The 18,780-nt window shown below is 62.0% G+C and overlaps 1 protein-coding gene across 3 annotated transcripts in view; it reads right to left on the bottom strand.

Moving 5' to 3' along the window:
* Nucleotides 1-16,829, bottom strand: part of PITPNM1 (phosphatidylinositol transfer protein membrane associated 1) — a 28,060-nt gene extending 11,231 nt beyond the window's left edge. Inside the window, exons 1-14 of one of the 3 annotated variants that reach the window (XM_073346668.2) lie at nt 16,239-16,829; nt 13,941-14,033; nt 13,539-13,753; nt 12,926-13,047; nt 12,135-12,359; nt 11,208-11,519; nt 10,229-10,324; nt 9,798-9,905; nt 8,918-8,979; nt 8,205-8,449; nt 6,025-6,214; nt 5,595-5,702; nt 4,825-4,985; nt 4,228-4,415 (exon numbers count right to left, since the gene is read on the bottom strand). In XM_073346668.2, the coding sequence (XP_073202769.2) occupies nt 4,228-4,415; nt 4,825-4,985; nt 5,595-5,702; nt 6,025-6,214; nt 8,205-8,449; nt 8,918-8,979; nt 9,798-9,905; nt 10,229-10,324; nt 11,208-11,519; nt 12,135-12,359; nt 12,926-13,047; nt 13,539-13,753; nt 13,941-14,018 (2,110 nt within the window). In that variant the 5' untranslated portion in view covers nt 14,019-14,033; nt 16,239-16,829. Of the gene's footprint in view, nt 1-4,227; nt 4,416-4,824; nt 4,986-5,594; nt 5,703-6,024; nt 6,215-8,204; nt 8,450-8,917; nt 8,980-9,797; nt 9,906-10,228; nt 10,325-11,207; nt 11,520-12,134; nt 12,360-12,925; nt 13,048-13,538; nt 13,768-13,940; nt 14,034-16,238 lie in introns of those variants that run through there. The other 2 variants (XM_073346667.2, XM_073346669.2) reach the window with 2 other exon arrangements.
* Between the last annotated feature and the right edge of the window lie 1,951 nt (nt 16,830-18,780).

Below are 18,780 nucleotides of genomic sequence, written 5' to 3'. Positions count from 1 at the left end.
TGGGAGGAACATGTTGTGACAGAGTGGGCATTGTCTATACTATTTGTATGAATCTTGCCCATGCCTCAGTTTCCCTCATATTTTGCAAGGCTACCCAGTGGGAGGATGAAAGAACTATTTGCTCTCAGGCAGGTGAAGAGACATAGGTATGAATAGCGCCTAGCTGTCTGAGCCGGGATGGGTCACTAAAAAGGACTGGCTGAGGCTAACCCCGTATCAACAGAGAATCTATGAAGAAAATGGAAAGCCAACCACGAGGACTGTGACACCTAGCAACCCGAGGGACATGGATTTCCCCATCTCTCAGCAGAGAAGCTGAGCGACTTCCTCCAGCTGGAGAACAAAGGCCTGACAAGGTGGGAGGTGGGGATAAGAGTCAGCTGCTGGAAGGAGTCGGGGCTCTCGCCCGGGATGTGATTAACGAGGTCAGACTCAGAGACAGAGCTTGAACCATGGGGTTCACTAGAGCTTGGCTGGGCCCTGGGCTGACCAACCTGTGCTAACCTAAGGGCTTCCTATGCTGTGTTTCAGCTGACTAATAAACCCCACTGTTCTGACAACGCTGTGTGAGCGTCACTGCAAATGCTTGGTGAGGTGCATTAATCCCTGGTGACTGGGCAATGGGGGATAGTGGGGGTTTGAGGGGGCCCCCCTCCGAGATGTCCCTCGAGGTGGGCACACTGAAGGGGTTCCCCCAGAGACTCTTCCAAAGCTGGGGATGTAGCACCAAGCCCGTGGCTCCGTGACACATGGCCCAGGAGTGAAGGAGGCAGGAGCGACTGTTCAGGTGGACAAGTGTAAAGTGGGGCTCACAGAGATGTCGTGCCTGGGCCACAAGTGCCTGGGAGCAGCAGCACAAGGCCAGACCTGCCAAGGTGGAGGCGATTAGGGACTGAGCCGCTCCCCAAACCAAGAACAGGCCCAGGCCTTGATTGGGATGGCAGGGCACTACGGGAGGTTTGTGCTCCACCCTAGTGCCCTAGCAACTCCCATAACCAAACTGTACAAGCAGGGGGAGCTGGACAAGGTGGTCTGGCCGAGCAGTGCACTGAAGGAGGCTCTAAGCCCAGACTCAATACGGGTGAACTCAGACTTTGGAAACTAGGATGAGTTACCTCAGACACAGGGCTGGGTGTGGTGCTGATGCAGGCCAGTGCTAAGGGGGAGAGACACCCGATTGTACCCTTGAGCAAGAAACTACTACCCCAGGGGACAGAGCTATGTCACCCCGGAGAAAGGAGGTCTGGCCGGTGGGTGGGCCCTGAAGAAGCTGCAGCCGAAACTGTTTGGGCAGCAGCGTACTGTGTGTACTGACCATTCACGTCTCACCTGGCTACAGCAAATGAAAGGGTTGAACGCTGAGTTGTTAAGATGGAGTCTGACAATCTGGAAGAGAGTCACGTGAAGGGGGAATGTGAATGTTACTGCTGACACAAGGTCCAACTTCCCTTGGTCACTGGGGTGGGGTGGGGTCACCTGGAAAGAGGGTGCAACATGGAGAATGCAGGAACATCTATAATGTCTGCATGAATAATATACGTGACTCAGTTTCCCTGCTCACTCTCGATGGCCCCAAACACACTGGCTGTGAAGAGGTTGCCTTTCTCCTCTGGGGACCAGACCGGTGAAGGGGTGCTGCTGGAAGCACTATCCCCAACTATCCTCCAATAAGAGGAGGGAGGGTCCAACGACTGGATGTGGTTCCATGAATGCCTGGCAGCCAACGCGAAGGGACGTGGAACCAGCGCAGCTGTGACCAGGGACAGAGACTCCCAGTGCATCACAAATTGAATATGAGCCCACACCAGGATGCAGCTGATGGCTAATGTCATTCTGGGGTGTGTATGTGTGACGGAGGGAGAATTTTCCGTAAATATTTTGTATGAATACTATGTGTGCCTCAGTTTCCCCCATATGCTGCATAGTCACCTGGGGTGTGGGGAGGATTGTTTACTGTCTGCAAGGCCGCGGGCTTCAAGATGCAGGTGTGACTGATGCCTACCTGTCTGGGGTCTGGCCCAGCTCAATGGAGAGTCTGTGAAGACAATGGCATATCCAGTCACCAGGATTTGGTACATTTGCTAAGTTGGTACTTAGCAACTCATGACAATGGATGGCCCACCCCTCTGCAGGAAGCCAGCCCTGTTTCATCAGGTGGGGAACAAAGACGGAGGAGGAGCCAGCTGGGACTTGCCAGGAACTTGTACAGAGGACAGAGAGGGAGCCAAGGGGGACACACCACTTGGCTGGGCCTCCGGGTAACCACAATGCTGTAACTTTCTTTTCGCTATGCTGCGTTCCAGTTGACTCATAATCCCTGCTGTCTTTACAGTCACTGCAGATGCTTAAGGGGTGTGTGTGTGTGTACGAGTCTCTCTCAGGTGTCCATCCCAGCAGGACTCACTGAACAGAGCTCAGTCAGTTCTGGGCGCCGCACGCAAGACAGATGTGGACAAACTGGAGAGAGTCCAAAGGAGAGCAACGAAAATGGTCAAAGGTTCAGAAACGCTGGCCTGTGAGCGAAGGTTGAAGAAACTGGACATGCTCAGGCTTGAGAAATGAAGACTGAGGGGGGACCTGATAATGCTCCTCAACTCTGCTAAGGGCTGTTATAACCAGGACTGTTCTCCACACCCACTGAAGGTGGGCAAGGAGCAATGGGTTTAACCTGCAGCAAGGGAGATCGAGGCTAGGTATTAGACAGGCCTTTCAAACGCTAGGGCTAGAGAAGCTCTGGAGTAGGCTGATGTGCCGAAGTGGGAATTCTCTGCAGTATTTTGAGGAGTGATCTGCACAGCAGGGACTGATTTGTCATGGGGCCAGTACCCAATGGGGGCAACAGGGTTAAGCTGCTCCTGGGGCAGAGCAGGGGACCCGAGGTGTTGTGTCACGTACCTCCCTGGGGTGGTAAGAAGGGGGTGCTGTGGGGTAAAGGACTGTCTGATACTGACCCATTCCACAAGAGCCCCAAGGACCAAACAACTGACACCGATCCAGGGAAGCTGGCAGGCGGCACATGTGAGCTCAGGAGGACTCTGCAGGAGCCGGACAAGGGATTGAAAGTTGGCACGTGGCTGGGATAAGAGCTGGCTTTTGGGGAGACTCAGCAGCTCTCACCTGGGATGGACAAAGACTGGAGAGAGAGCCAGCAAAGAGCTCGTAGGGCAGCTCGGCTCGGGGGGCCATGGCCTGGCCAGCGGAACGGTATCTTAACCTTTCTATCTGTGGCCCTAAGGGCCTCCCTAGGGAGAGTCCCAGATGACTCATAACCTGACACTGTTCTGAAAAGGCTGCTAAGTGTCACTGCGAACACCGGCTGGGGGGGCACTGGGCCCCGAAGAATGGCCAGGTCTCTCCCGGGGGTGTGGCTCAGTGGGATGCGCCAGGCAGAGCTCACAGGGTGGAGCAGGAGGGCTGGAGCCCAGAGGCTCTGTCTCGGAGGTGGTGAGGCTGCGTGACTGGCCCTGGAGGAAGGGTGGGACCCCTGGGGGGCTGCTGCACTCAAGGGTTCCTCCGAGGGACAGTTTACAAGCTGGGGGGCAGCCCACATCCCTGCAGGTGGGACAAACCCCAGCTGTCAGGGATGGTCTAGATTTACCTGGCCCTGTCTCAGTGTGAGGGGACAGAGTTGACCTCTCGAGGCCCCTTCCAGCCCGACATTGCTATGATCAGAGCGTGGCCGTCCAGGGCACGGGCAGGGGCAGTGGACCCCAGAGGCTCTGGGCAAGGGCAGGGAATGGGACTGTGATGAAGTCTGGCTTCCTCACACGGCCCCAAGTGGCCTCCAGGGGCCTGCCAAATGCGGACTGTGGGAGAGGGCGTGCTCTCTCCCTGCAGATCCTTGTGGGGCCCATCGCTCTGCCAGGGGCCTGAGCTCACATGGACCCGCTGGGGAGAAGCAGGGCCCAGTCTCAGGGGCTGAAGCCACAGGCCTCGCCCTTGGAAAAGGCTGAGCCGAGGGCCTGGCGCACTAAGGGTACGCCGAGACAGGCACGGCCGTGGGTTGTGTGACCTTCACACTGGGTAGCAGCCAGGGCATCGAACCCCCTGGGAGCCTGTGCCGGGGGGAGCGCAAGTGTGCGTGTGTAGGGGGTAAGTGCCTGCACCAGAGAAGCGTGGGGGAGGTGGGGTGTCAGCGCTGGAGGAAGAGAGGAGGCCTGGTGTCGGCCCCGGGGGAGCCCTGTGGGGGTGCAGAGGCCGGGGCCGGCTGGCGCGAGGGACCCTCACCATCCAAGGCTGGCAGGACAGTCTTGCGCAGAGCTAGTACCAGCCCCAGCGGCGAGCCGAACAGGAAGAAGCCGGACACCTTGAAGTCGAGGCGGGCGGCCGTGCCCTCGCCCCCGTCCAGCGCTGAGCCCGAGGAGCAACTGCTGGGCCGCAGCTCCCCCTCCCCCTGGGGGACGCTGGCCTGCAGGCTGGAGAGGACAGGAGAGCAGGCTCCAGCAGGCACCGGGATGGACACGGGGCCTTTCCCCTCCAGGGGGCACTGGCTCTGATCCAGCCCCAGGGCAGGGGGACTGGCAGGCTCGGGGAGTGGGGACTGGGACACGGGGCCTTTTCCCTCCGGGGGCACCGGCTCCTGTCCAGCCCCAGGGCAGGGGTCTGGTTCTGTGCATGTCCACTTGGTGCTGCTCCCATGGGGTTAGGGTGCAGCTGTCCCACGCGGTCAATCTCCTGCCCCCCAACTGGGGTGAGCTGTGCCATGGGGCCCAGAGCCATTGCTCCAGTCCTGCCAGTGACCTCCTGTGGAGGGGTCACCCCTCCCCCTTCCCTTCCCCCAATACCCACCGAGGGCAGCCCCCTCCCCACCCCGGGTGCTCTCACCTGCACAGGAAGGTGTGCTGCTGGCGCACAGAGTCCACGTCGCTGTGCTCCGGGGGGGGCGGGAGCACCCCAGGCTCCGGGCTGGCCCGTCCCGTCCCCCCAGCCCCCTCGGCCAGCGGGTCCTTCCTGCTGCCCAGCTCCGGGGAGATCGGCTCCAAGTTCTGGGCAGTGGGTGAGCAGTGAGAGAGCAGCACCCGGCTGGGACAGTACCCATCGCGGGCACCCCACCCCCACGGGGTCAGGGCCACCCACCCCATCGTGGGCACTGTCCCCACCTCCACGGGGCCAGGGCCACCCCCCACCTATCGTGGGCACTGTCCCCACCTCCACGGGGCCAGGGCCACCCCCCACCTATCGTGGGCACTGTCCCCACCTCCACGGGGCCAGGGCCACCCCCCACCTATCGTGGGCACTGTCCCCACCTCCACGGGGCCAGGGCCACCCCCCACCTATCGTGGGCACTGTCCCCACCTCCACGGGGCCAGGGCCACCCCCCACCTATCGTGGGCACTGTCCCCACCTCAGGAGGCCCTCGGTGCCCTGGACCCCATCACCTCTCAGAGGTTCGTCCCCATCCCAGACCAGGGCTTCCTGAGCTGCTGCTCCCTCCCCACCATGTAAAGGGTCGGGGCCACGGACAGCCCAGCAGGCTCCAGCGCTCAGGGGGGTGGGTATGGGGCAGTGTACAGTGATGTGAAAATGGAGGATCCCATAGAGGGGCTACCAGAGCCACCCCAGCTCCCTTGGCAAAGAGGGGCCCAGGCACTCACCAGGCTGCCCCGGCGGCTGCTGCTCCGGCTCCCCACCGTGCCCGCCCGGCTCTGGCACAGGGCATCGAAACCCAGGATGCCCCCAACACAGTCACCAATCAGCACCACCTGCTGGAGGAAGGGACCGTCCGATCCGGGAGGGACCCCATGCCCCATAGTCATAGCCCACTTGGCCCTGCCCACCCCCACAGCCGCTGCCCCCTTCACCCTTCCCCGTCCCACAGCGTCCCCCACAGCCACCAACCCCCACTTTTCACAGTGCCCCCCACTCCGCCCCCCACAGCCAGTGCTCCCTTCTCCAGCCCCACAGCCAGAGACCCCCATCCTCACAACTCCCCCATCCCACTCCCCACCCTGATCCCCACAGCTTCAGCCCCACCCTCCTCCCAACTGTGCCCCTCTTCACCTCCCCCCAGCGCTGCCCCCTGACCTGGCCACAGAAGCCGGAGCCCTCAGTGGAGTGCAGGAAGGTGCTGTGGGCCTGGTTGGCGCGGGCGATGGTGGTGGCCACGGCATGCTGGTAGCTCCCGGAGGATGTGGCCAGCAAGGGCAGGGCGGCCAATGGGATGTGGTCCTGGCTGCTGGACAAGCTGTCCCTATCATGGCTGTAGGGGCTGAGGCTGGGGGTGAGGGTTAGTGGTGAGAGAGGTGGCTGCTGCCTGGAGACCCCCATGCCCCGTGCCATCGCCGGAAGGCAGCCCCTCCCATGCCAGCTGAGGGATGGCACAGGCAGCTGGGCAGGGCCCTGCGCCCATAGGACCACCACCCACTGTAGCCCATGGAGCCTGTGATTTAGCTCAGCAGGAACACAAGGAACCCACAGGCCTGTGTCCTGTAAGACACTGGCTTAAGCAAGTTAGCATGAGTAACACGGCTCTCAGTATAGAGAAAATGGCCTGACCGTTACCCGAGGTTTGGGGAGCTGGGAATAGCTTGCTCGAGAGAGAGTTGGATCATAACAGTACCAGGTGACTGCAGGAGCGCTGGGGTATTTTGGGACAGAATCGCTGGAAGATGTCGAACCACCCACTTGCCTGAACAATAGGTAAGGCTTTACCAAATTCACAACCATGAACCGTGAACTCTGGGTTTGTGTGTGCTTTACCCTGTACTATACAGATTTCACGAGGGAGACCAGCGTTTCTCAAGTTGGGGGTCCTGCCCCAAAAGGGAGTTGCAGGGGGTCACAAGGTTATTTTAGGGGGAGCCACGGTATTGCCACCCTTACTTCTGTGCTGCTGTCAGACCTGGGTGGGCAGAGAGCGGCGGCTGTTGGCCAGGTGCCCAGCTCCGAAAGCGGCGCCCCACTAGGAGTGGTGCAGAAGTAAAGGTGGCAATGCCATACCATGCCACCCTGACTTCTGCGCTGCTGGGTGGCCGGAGAGTGGGGGCTGCTGACTGAGGGCCCAGCTCTGCTGGCAGCAGCCCAGAAGTCAGGGTGGCAATACCAAACCAGGCCATCCTGACTTCTGGGCTGCTGCTGGCGGGGGCTCTGCCTTCAGAGCTGGGCTCCCGGCCTGCAGCTGCAGCTCTCCAGCCGCCCAGCTCTGAAGGCAGAGCCCCCGCCAGCAGCAGTGCAGAAGTAAGGGTAGCAGTACCACAACGCCCCCCCCCACACACACACTAATCTTGTGACACCCCCCACAACTCCTTTTTGGGTCAGGACCCCTACAATTACAACACCCTGAAATTTCAGATTTTAAGAGCTGAAATCATGACATTTACGATTTTTAAAATCCTACAACCATGAAATTGATCAAAACAGACCGTGAATTTGGTCGGGCCCTAGCAATAGGTGACCTATATGACAATGAGCTAAAAGGCACTGATGTGTTAACCAACAGGATACGGTCACCCCGATATTACAAGGGTGAGGACGATAGATTGGACACCGAAGGCTGGGCATCAGAACGAACGTTCGTGATATTGCCCAGGCTCTAGAATAGGCCAAGCCACCACGCAGCGGGCGCTAGCTTTCCATAAGTGACCCTTCAGCTCTCCACGGCTATCTACCACCGACCTTTGGGCGACGGGGGTCTGGACCATCGGACTCCTTGGGCAGGCCAGGGACATGGCTGGTCCTTTCTCTCTCCCCACCAGGTCCCCAAGGAAGGGCGTGAGTAGATGAGCACACGCACGGAATGGCACCAAAGGGGCCCCTAGTACTGTGTCCTACTATGGGGTTTGGCGCTTTGCTGTCTATGGGATTGCATGACTAAAAATCGCCATGACTTTGCTTTGCCCGCAGCGGGAGAGTCTTTGCCATTCACCCGAGGTTCCCTACAAGATATTGAATTGTCAGTTTTAATTCTGCGGAGCCTGGTTCCGGGATGAGACCCCCAGTACCCCCAGCTCGTTACATTAGTATCAACTGGCAATCAATGCAATTATTATTCACCCATCCAAAGGATTGGGCAACACCCTACCCAGCAGCCACCTCATCTGCTGATACTCCCCCTAGTGCCATGCTAGAGCCAGCACTGGCTGAGGGAGAGTGCCCCCATGGAGTTCCCAACCTACTCCCCGCAGCACAGCACCCCTAGTGCCGCACTGGGGCACAGGGGCCAGCCCTGACTGCAGGCAGTGCCCCCTGCAGGGGGGAGGACATACTTGGAGACCAGGGCATAGGCAGTGGCGCAGATGGGTGGGCAGGGCACCAGGCGCAGCGCCACGTGGCCCAGCGCCTCGGGGAAGTGCACGCGGGTGACGGCATCGAAGGTGGAGGCCAGCGTCTGCACATCAGCCTGCTTGGAGCCTGGTTCGCCCGCACCCTGGTCCAGGATGTTCCCACTGTGCAGGATCAGGAACAGCGCGTGGATTCGGCAGGCCTGTGCCACGCTCTCCACAGAGCCACCCTGCGGAAACACATGCCGTCAGTGGGGCAGGCAGGGACGGGGAGGCATGGCCCTTGTGAGGGGGGAGGGGAGATAATGGTGCCCCTTGGTGCAGGGAGACGATGATGCCCACAGTGGGCACTTGGGAAGCACCTCCCTGAGGACCAGGTTAGCCAGCTTACGCAGCTCTGGACTGGGGTCAGAGAGCCCCCACTTGGCCCCACGCAGCTGCTCTAGGCACACTGGACTGTGAGCAGCCAGCTCTGCCCCCCCTGGGGTCGGGGGCGTCTGTGCCAGGGGAGGCCATGGCTGGTGATTCCTAGGGGAAAAGGCAAGTGGCATCTGGGTTGCAAGGAGAGGGCCAGACCAGATGGGTGGGGCAGGGGCTGGGGCAGGTGAGACAAGACAGGTAGCAGGGCTGGAGTCAGCACCAGGTGGGCCGTGGGTGGGGTGGGGGATAGGGCTGGGGCCAGGGCAGGGGGCACACACCTCGGCAAAGCTGGCCCCGGTCAGTCCATTGCCACTGGGCTTGGCCACGCTGGTTCCATCTCCTGCACAGACAAAGCCCGGGTGAGCCTGCTGGCGCGGGAGGTGCCCCACGGGCCAGGCCCAGCTGCTGGATCCTAACCCCGCTACCCTGGGGTGCTGGGTGGACCACAGGGGCCCTGGCATTCACCCTGCTGTACTCTGACCCACTCCCCCACCTCCCACCCTCTTGCCACCCTCCCCCTATGCCACCTGCCACCTTCACACCACCCTGTTCCTCTACACTATCCCAACACCCACCCTCCTGCCTCCCTGCCCACCTGAAGCCCTGCCTCCCTCAACAGCCCTATCCTCCTACTGTCCTGCCCCACCCTCCTGCCATCCTGTCCCCCTACCCTATCCCCCACCCTCCCACTCTCCTGTCCTTTAGGAAGTGTATTTACTCCTTCTATTAACACAAGAACTAGCTAAGGGTCACCAAACGAAATTAATAGGCAGCAGGTTTAAAACAAATAAAAGGAAGTATTTCTTCACCCAACGCACAGTCAACCTTTGGAACTCCTTGCCAGGGGACGTTGTGAAGGCCAAGACTATATCAGGGTTCAACAGAGAACTAGATACATTCATGGAGGATAGGTCCATCAATGGCTATTAGCCAGGATGGGCAGGAATGATGTCCCTAGCCTCTGTTTGCCAGAAGCTGGGAATAGGCGACAGGGGATGGATCACTTGATGATGACCTGTTCTGTTCATTCCCTCTGGGGCACCTGGCACTGGCCCCTGTCGGAGGACAGGATACTGGGCTAGATGGACCTTTGGTCTGACCCAGTAGGGCCATTCTCGTGTTTACCCTGCCCCGACTCTCCCCCTGCCCCATGCTCACCCAGACCCTCGTCCAGCTCTCCTGGCCGGTCCAGCGTGTCCAGCAAGTCGTTGGAGTTCCACTTGGTCATCTCCTTGGCAAAGACCTCGTCACTGTCAGACAGATCCTCTGTGGGGGAGGGTGGGTCATGAGACTGAGACACTCTCCAAAGAGACCCCCCCAAGAATGAGGGACCCTCGGGAGAGACACCTGTGGGAATCGGGGACTCTCTTTGCACCTTCCCCTGGGAATGGGGGACCCCCCCGGCATGTGCCCCTGGGAATGGGGGACCTCCCAGCAGAGAGACCCCCAGGAATGCAGGACTCCACTTGCACACCTGCCACTAGGAATAGGGGACTCCCCCAGCAGAGATACTTTCCGAGAAATGGGAGACTCCCCCCAGGCACACCAACCACCAGGAAAGGGGAACCACTCCCCTCCACTCTCTGTACCGTGTGCATCGAAGAATTCCTCCTCTGAGCTGTTCTCCGAGTCCCGTGCGATGTTCTGCATGCGCCACTCTGAGAGACTCTGGGGCGATACCCCCCCTAGAGGATGGGATGGGGGTCAGATACCAGAGACTGGGGAACCCGCCCCACAGCTCTCCCACCAGCAACCCACCCCAGCCCCCCTGCCAGCACCCCACCCCTCCCCCGAATGTCCCATCCCCCAGCGCCCTGCCAGCACCCCACCCCTTCCCCCCCGAGCACCCTGTCCCCCAGTGCCTCTGCCAGAACCCCACCCCCATCTGAGCGCCTTTGTACCCCAGTGCTCCTGCTAGAACTTCCACCCATCCCCCCAAGTGCCACTGTCCCCTAGCGCCCCACCCCACCCTTCCCCAAGTACCTGTCCTCCCGCACCTCTGCCAGCACAACTGTCCCCCTGAGCACCCCAGCCCCCAGCACCTCTGCAGACCCCACCCCTCCCCCCGAGTGCCCCTACCCACTAGTGCCCCATCCCCCAGTGTCCCCACCCCCTGCGCCCCTGCCAGCAGCCCCACCCTTCCCCCTGAGTATCTCTCTGCCAGCACCATGCTGTCCCTGTGAGCACCCCAGCCCCCAGCACCTCTGCAGACCCCACTGCTCCCCAATGAGCATCCTGTCCCCTGGCCCTCCTGCCAGCACCCCACCCTTCCCCCCCCCCCGAGTGCCGTGCCCTGCCCCCCAGCAGCCCTGCCCCACATCCTCATCACCCCCAGCTCTGCCCAACTGCCCACAGTGCCTTTGCCAGCAGCCCTGCCCTGTTCCTTGCAGCATCCCTTGCAACCCTCCAGCCAGTGCTCCCATCCCGCTCCATGCCAAGGCCTCCACCCCACTCCTCGCAGCACCCCCACCTCCTACCAGCCCGCCCATCCTGCTCGCCGTCACTCCTGCCCCTGCCAGCTCACTCCCCACACGCCCCCAGCATCCAACCCCGCCCTGGCCCCCTCACCTCCATGCTGGGAGGAGTAGGAGGAGCGGGAGGACGTTGACCACTGCTTGGCAAAGGTGTCGTCGGGGGAGGCATCGGGCAGCCCCTGCCCCTCAGCTCGGTCCTGCCCATCAACACTGCCCAGCTCGGCCCGGTCCTCGGCACTGGGGGCAGCCGCCGCCTCCTCGGCCTCGGTGCACTTGGCCATCTTCTGGGCCAGCATGCGGGCCGTCTCTTCCTCCAGCTGCCGGATGTCCTCCATGGTCAGCTCCGTCCACTCGTCCTGCCAGCACCAGGCCTGGCGGTGTGCCCGCAGCATCACCTTGCGCAGCCCTGGGAGGGGTGGGGGGGACGGGCAGGGGAGTGCGGCGCAGCCAGAGCACCCCTCCCCCGCCGCTCCCCCCCGCCAGAGCACCCCTCCACCACCGGGCCTCCCAGCTCTCCCCCTGCCTGAGCCAGAGTGGCCCAATGTGCAGCTCCAATGGGGGGATTCCATGGCGGGGATCAAGGAATTGGGATCCCCTTGAAAGGGCTCTGCTACATCAGTGTGACCCAGCAGGCTGTGTGAGCAGCTCCCCCTCCCCTGGTTGGGTCCCCCAGCCTTATAACAGGAGGCTGGCGAGTCACAGGGAGCAGCATCAGGGGGTCTTCCCGGGTAGGGCTGGGTGGCAAAGCCAGGGGGTCAGGAGTAGGAGGGCCAATGCTAGGAGGGTGGGGGGGCCACAACGCTAAGGGGCAGTGCTGGGTATGGGAGGCAGTGACACTGGCCTGGAGGTTAAGGCGGGTGGGGACTGCACCAGGGGGCAGCACCAGCGCAGCGCTAAGGGGCAATGCAGCGGGGCCAGCAGTGCTATGGGGCAGCACCGGGGCACAGCGAAGGGAGAGCACCGGTGGAGGGGGGGCATCGCTAAGGAGCAGGGAAGCCAGGGGACTGGGGCCAGCGCTCACCTACGTCGTGGATGAACTGCTCGATCTTGGACTGCATGCCCCAGTAGCGGAACTCCACCTTGCACAGCTTGTAGGCACACATGAGGGGCCCGGCAGCCACGGCCCCCTCCAGCCAGTCGTCACCCAGCGGCCCCCGGCCTGTCTTTGCTGAGCGATACAGCTTGGGGTCCTCCTCCACCTTGTACTCGTTGGGCGAGATGGGGTCCCGCACAATGTCAATGGTGTCTGGGGGTAGCAGGGAGTCAGGACCCACACACGGCACCTGCCTGCCCCAGTGCCAGGGGTCTCACCCGCTGCAGCCCCCCATGGACAGGGAAAATACCGGGCCCATTCCCCAACGTTTTTGTTGCAGAGCAATGGAACGGGGGGTTGGAGCAGTGTGGGGGGGCACAGAAGGGAGGGAGATTAGTGGGTGAAGGAGTGGGGAGAACGCCTGCCCTCCCAGCCCCACAGAACTCTGGGGTAGAGCACACTCGGGCGGCAGGGCTCAAGACGACACCTTCTCCCCACTCCAGCAAACCCCAGACTCAGAAGTAGGGAGTGGGAGCTCTCCAGGCTCCAGCCCCACCCACCGGACTTGCCCCAGCACTGAGCTCCCGTACAACTAAGGCACTTGTGAGGCAGGTCTGTGCCCTGTTCACGGGCTTCCTCCCCTGGGGGCTGGCTCTGTTGCTCACCGTCTTGGTAGAGCAGCACCGGTGCCAGGTGCCCTGAGCGTGAAGGCACAGATTGGCCCACCCAGTATGGGGCTGGAGGGCCCCGTGGGAGCTGTTCTCGCGAGCAGTGCTTACCCAGAATCCGCTGCCTCTTCTCGGCTGCCGTGAGGTTGAAGACATTGGTCTGTTTGCCAGAGTCGGGCCGGTAATAGGTCTCAATCTCGATGGAGAACTTCTCCACGAAGGGGCAGGTGTATCTGGGGGACGGGAGAGATGGGGGTACAGGGGGGTGAAAATGGGCAGCTTCTGCCCTGCCCCAGCTCTGACCAGCCCCACCCCCACCCTGCTCCAGCCCTTGCCCCAACCCCACCCACCTCCCTCTCTGCCTCACTCTCCCCACACCCCACCCCCTGGGGCCTGCACCAGCCCCACCCCCAGCTTCTCCCCTGGTCTTGCCCACCCCACATCCTACCCCCTGGGGCCATCAGTGCAGCATGAGGTGGGGCCCCACAGCGCTGCAGGCTGTCCCCTACTCTGTGCCGGTCCCCTGGCCCTGCAAGGGACTTTGGGGTGGCTCCAAGACGAGTGCTCCCAACCAACCACACAGCGGGGCAAGGGGACAGGGCAAGGAGGCAGCCCCCTGAACACTGCTACCAATGTTCCTCAGCTGCCTGCCCTCCACCCTGCATGCCACTCAGCTGGCCTCACACACCCTGTTGTTGTTCCCCCACCCCGCGCCATGCTGCACCTGGTGCGTGTGTAGGGATAGGCATTCCATGACTCCTCCTCCACCTGCAGGGCAGCCTTGGGCAGCAGGGCACGGAACCAGCTGGGGATGTGGGAGCCCACGTGGTAGATCTTGTGGGTGTACTGGCCGCTGCCTCCTGGGCCGTCACTGTAGGGCTGGTTGGCCAGGATCTCGACCCCGCTGCCCTCCCCACTGGATTCCTCCCGGCTCTTCTTCTGGAGGGGAGACACTGACCCATTGGCTCCAACCTGGGCCCTGGAACCAGTCCCACCCCAACTGCCCCCCGGTGCCAACCCTCCCAGACAGACAGATCCAGTCCCTGCTGTCCACCCGGAGTCCACCCTGCACCCAGACAGACAGGCAGACCTCGCCCCGCACCCGCACACAGACCCCTCCCCTCACCTGGATCATATAGAGCTGGGCCACCTGGTACTCCTCGAGGCTCATGGGCAGCAGGATGTGATACTCCTTGATGAGCATGGTGACTGGCAGGGCCTGTGGACAGGGGCAAGGAGTTAGATCCCCACTGCCCCCCCTCACAGACCTCCGCCCCAGAGGGCCATCCCTGCCCCAACCCTCCTCCCTCCCTTCTGGCTGCTTGGCCCATAGGATGGGGGATGGGGACCAAGAAGCAAATCCCCATGTGACCTGCTTAAAAATCCATCCTGCCTGATGCGTTTCCATAGCGATGCGCAGGGAAGGGGGGGGGCAACAGGCTGGGGGGCCATCTCCCCTCCACCCCCCTCTTCCCCACACACGCTGTCAGGTCCTCTTGTATCCACCCTGCCCAGCTCTGCACCATCAAGGAACAGGTCTGGACTCCTGGGTCCCAACCCAGGCAAGGTTGGGCCCCTGCCCAGTTCCAACCCCCAAACTAGCTGGATGCTACTGGCAGCCCAGGGCTGGTGGGGGGCTGCTCCCGGAGCCAAGGGAACACAGCAGTGTGGGCACCGCAGCCCCATGGCCTTGGCCACCAAACCTCCCCACCCAGCCCCTGCCTGGGCCCAGTGCACCAACCCCCCTAAAAAAACCCTGCCTGGGGCACCAAACCTCCCCCCACCACACAACCCTTGCCTGGGTCCGGGGCCCCAAATCTTCCCCCCCACAGCTCCTGCCTGGGCCTAGGGCACCAAACTTCCCTCTGCACATTCCCCCCACCTGGAGCCGGGATACAAAACCTCCCCGCACAGCCCCTGCCTGGGCCCAGGACACCAAACCCCTCCCCCAGCCCCTGCCTGGGGAACCACCCCCACCCCCTCAAAAATCCCTGCCTGGGGCACCAAACCTCACACACACACCTCGTCTGGGTCCCCAAACCTTCCCCGCCCCCCTCAAACTCCTGCCTGGGGCACCAACCTCCCCACAACCCTCACCTGGGCCTGGGTCCCCAAACCTTCCCCCACAGCCCCTGCTTGAGGCACCAGACCTCCCTGCCCCAACTCCCACCTGGGCCTGGGGCACCAAACCTCACCCCTCCCCACAACTCCCACCTGGGCCCAGGACAGAAAACCTTCCCTCCCATGCGAACTCTTGCCTGGGCCATTAAATCTCCCCTCCCATAACCCTTGCCCCGGGCACCAATCTTCCCCCGCCCCCACAGCCCCTGCCTGGGCCTGGGCCACCAAATCTCCCCCACTCAGCCCCTTCATGACCCCGGGGCACCAAACCTCCTCCCCACACAGCCCACCTCTGCCTGGGCCGATAGCACCAAGCCTCCCACCCGGGCCACCAAACCTCCCCCCCCCCACTCACTCCCCCTCCACCTGGGGCATTAAACCTCCCGCCCCACATTCCCCCTACCTGGGCTTGGGCACAAAACCTCCCCTCCATTCCACCCAGGCCACCAATCCTTCTCCCCCCAACAGCAAACATGTGGGTCTGGGATACCAACACCCTCCACCCAGCCTGAACCCCCCTTCCCAGTTTCACCACAGGCAGCTACTGACTAGAGCCCAGCAATGGGACACCCAGACTTTTCTTGGGGGACAATGCCCAGCCAGCTCCCCTAGAGGGGAAAGGCCCGGTGTCCCATTTGCTACCCCCTGAGCCAGCCAGGCCCTTGCCCTGGGGCTGGATCAGAGCCAGCAGCGCCTAGAGGGGAAAGGTCCCTGCCCCATCCCTCCACCCCCACCAGGTCAGGTCCCAGCCGGTGCCCCCTAGAGGGGAAAGGTCCCTGCCCCATCCCTCCACCCCCACCAGGTCAGGTCCCAGCCGGTGCCCCCTAGAGGGGAAAGGTCCCTGCCCCACCCCACCCCCAGTCAAGTTGCAGCTGGCGCCCCCTAGAGGGGAAAGGTCCCTGCCCCATTCCCTGGGGTGAAGTCACAGCCAGCACCCCCTAGAGGGGAAAGGTCCCTGCCCCATCCCCCCGCCCCCAGATCAGGTTGCAGCCAGTGCACCCTAGAGGGGAAAGGTCCCTGCCCCACCCCACCCCCAGTCAAGTTGCAGCTGGCGCCCCCTAGAGGGGAAAGGTCCCTGCCCCATTCCCTGGGGTGAAGTCACAGCCAGCACCCCCTAGAGGGGAAAGGTCCCTGCCCCATCCCTGCCCCTGGTCAGGTTGCAGGCGCTGCCCCCTAGAGGGGAAAGGTCCCTGCCCCATGCCTCCCCCTTCCGATCATGTCGCAGTCGGCGCCCCCTGGAGGCCAAGGCCCCGCGCTCCGCTCCCGCCCGGGTCGCAGCCGCCCCCTGGCGGTCCAGTCCCACCTGCTGGCGGCGCGGGCTGCTCTCACTGCACCCGCCGGGCCCTCGCCGTCCCGCGGCTGCTGCAGCGCGGCCCCCTCCGCGCCGCGCAGTGGAGCATCTCGCGGGGCTCGGCGGCTGCAGCCCGGCCGCTGCGCTCGGCTCGGCTCGGCTCGGCTCGCTGCCTGCCCGCGTCACCGCCGGCCCCCACCTCCCTCCGGCGGCCGGCTCCGTGCGGGGGGAGCGAGGGGCGGGAGGAGCGGAGCGAGCGCGAGGGAGGGATCGAGGGGAGGGAGCCGTGCGGGGCGGGGACCGAGGGGAGGGCTGGGGGCGGAAGGAGGAAACCGTAGGGGCAGGGGAGGGCAAGGCAGGGCGGGAACTGAGGGGCGGAAGGAAGGGGAGGGGAACGGGGGGAAGCGGAGGGCCAGGCTGGAGCGGGGCCGAGGAGGGAGCCGGGGGGGGCAGGGGGGGCTGTTCCAGGCTAAGTTGCTGGTGATGGAGCTGTCGCTGCTTCCCTGGCTGCCGGCTGGGCTGGATTCTGATTCTCCCTGTGAGGGGGAGGCTCGCTCAGCACCCAGGGGCCCAGAACAAGGGGGCAGGGGGACTCCCCCTCCCCACATTCCAAGCAGCCGACACGTGGGGCTCTTTAAGAAATCAACACGCTAGCCTCTCTGCCTGTGACATCACAGCTAGTTGCCATGGAAACAGCTGTGACATCAGAGGCCAATGACATCAAGCCCCAAAAGGGAATAAACTGCGGCGGGGAGAGAGCGGGAGTCGAGTGTGACTCACTTAAAGGGTCAGCTGTCATCCTTCACTCCGCAGCCAGGGACTGGCCCCACACTCTCAGCTCTGCCCGTACCCCTCAGTCCCGACCCACAGCCCCTGCGATCCTAACCCTTGGCTCCCCTACCATAGCTCTGCTATTGCCCCTCAAGCCTGACTCCCACCACTCGCTGCTGTTAGGCGTGTTGTGGCACACAGCCCCGCCCATTTCCTGCCTCAGTGCCACATGCCAGCTGCTTGCGGGGAAGGCTCAGGAGCAGTGATTGGGTAATTAGGCACCCTTGTGCCAGGGGTCAGTCCCAGCTGCAGAAGCAAAGCCCGCTCCCTGCGCCCAGGAATCTGGTGGCTCTAGCCCTCTGCAGCACCCAGACCCACCTGGGGTCTGGCTCAGTGGGACATGCTGGGTAGAGCTCTCAGGGTGAAGCAGGAGGCGATGAGGCTGCATGGCCAGCCCTGCAGGAGGAATGGGAACCCTTGTGGGCCTGGCACATTGAAGGTTTCCTCCACAGGACAGTTTAAAAGCTAGCATCTACCACAGACCCTCTGGATCTATGACACCAGGCATCAAGCCTGCCCACCCCCAGCTTCCTCCTGCCCAGCTCCAGCTCCGTGTGCCTGGGCCATGCACTGGGCCTGCCCATCACCAGTGCCCGGCTCAGACTCAGCCCAACATGTCTAGCACTGTTCAGCAGGAGCCCAGCAGAAACTGATTGGTGCTGGCTGCAACTCTTGCACTGGTATCACAGGTGCCATTCTCCATGCATCAGCCAGGACCCCCAACCCATCCCAGCCCCACCAGGTGTCACAGGCCTGGCAGATGGGTAGGTGGTAGGGGCCAGAACTTCTCAAAAAGCACACTCCCACCCCAAGAGCCTGGCTGTGGCCCAGACACTGGGCACAAAGGCTGGGAGTGTCCTATCATGCCCAGCATCCAGGAGAGGGCTGCAATGCACAGGCCATGGGCTGCTGGTACAGCACTTGATCCATTAACCAGAGCGGGAGCACACGTCTCACACGCAGCTGCTGAGGAGCAATCGCTGGCAGAGATGCCAACCATCCACAAGCAAATCGACCCAAGCTCGTGTAGCTCAGCAGTTTCTGAGCTGGCCCTTGGTGCCACTGAATAGCTGAGCTCACGGCAGGCTGTCCCATACCTGGCACCAAATAAAAGGTATCTGGAAATGACAAAATTAGCTATTTGGGGGAGGGTTGGCAGGACCCCTTGACCGAAGGACCTCAGATTTTCCTCACAAAATCTACTCCAGTCCCTGCTGTGTTGCAGCAGTTTTCAAGACAATCTCCCTCTGTATAGGAATTTTAAGCGCTTTGATTATTAAAGTCAGCTCTTTATTGGGGTATGGAGTAAATAAAGTAATATTATTTACTCCTCATAACACAAGAATGAGGGGTCACCAAATGATAGGGAGCAGGTTTAAAAACAAAACAAAAGGAAGCATTTTTTCACACAATGCACAGTCAACCTGTGGAACTCTTTGCCAGAGGATGTTGTGAAGGCCAAGACTATAACAGGGTTCAAAAACTAACCAGATAAGTTCATGGAGGATAGGTCCATCAATGACTATTAGCCAGGATGGGCAGGGATGGTGTCACTAGCCTGTTAGCCAGAAGCTGGAAATAGTGACAGGGGATGTCACACTCTGGGGCACCTGGTATTGGAAGCCAGGACACTGGGCTAGATGGACCTTTGGTCTGACCCAGTATGGTCATTCTTACGAGGGGAGGCAATAGCTGAGAAACCCCTTTGAGCAGATGATGGTGG

Source organism: Lepidochelys kempii, chromosome 6 (genome assembly GCF_965140285.1).
Source record: "Lepidochelys kempii isolate rLepKem1 chromosome 6, rLepKem1.hap1, whole genome shotgun sequence".
Classification (NCBI taxonomy): domain Eukaryota; kingdom Metazoa; phylum Chordata; order Testudines; family Cheloniidae; genus Lepidochelys; species Lepidochelys kempii.
The sequence above is the reverse complement of the archived record's forward strand: the minus strand, read 5'-3'. Positions and strand labels throughout refer to the sequence as shown.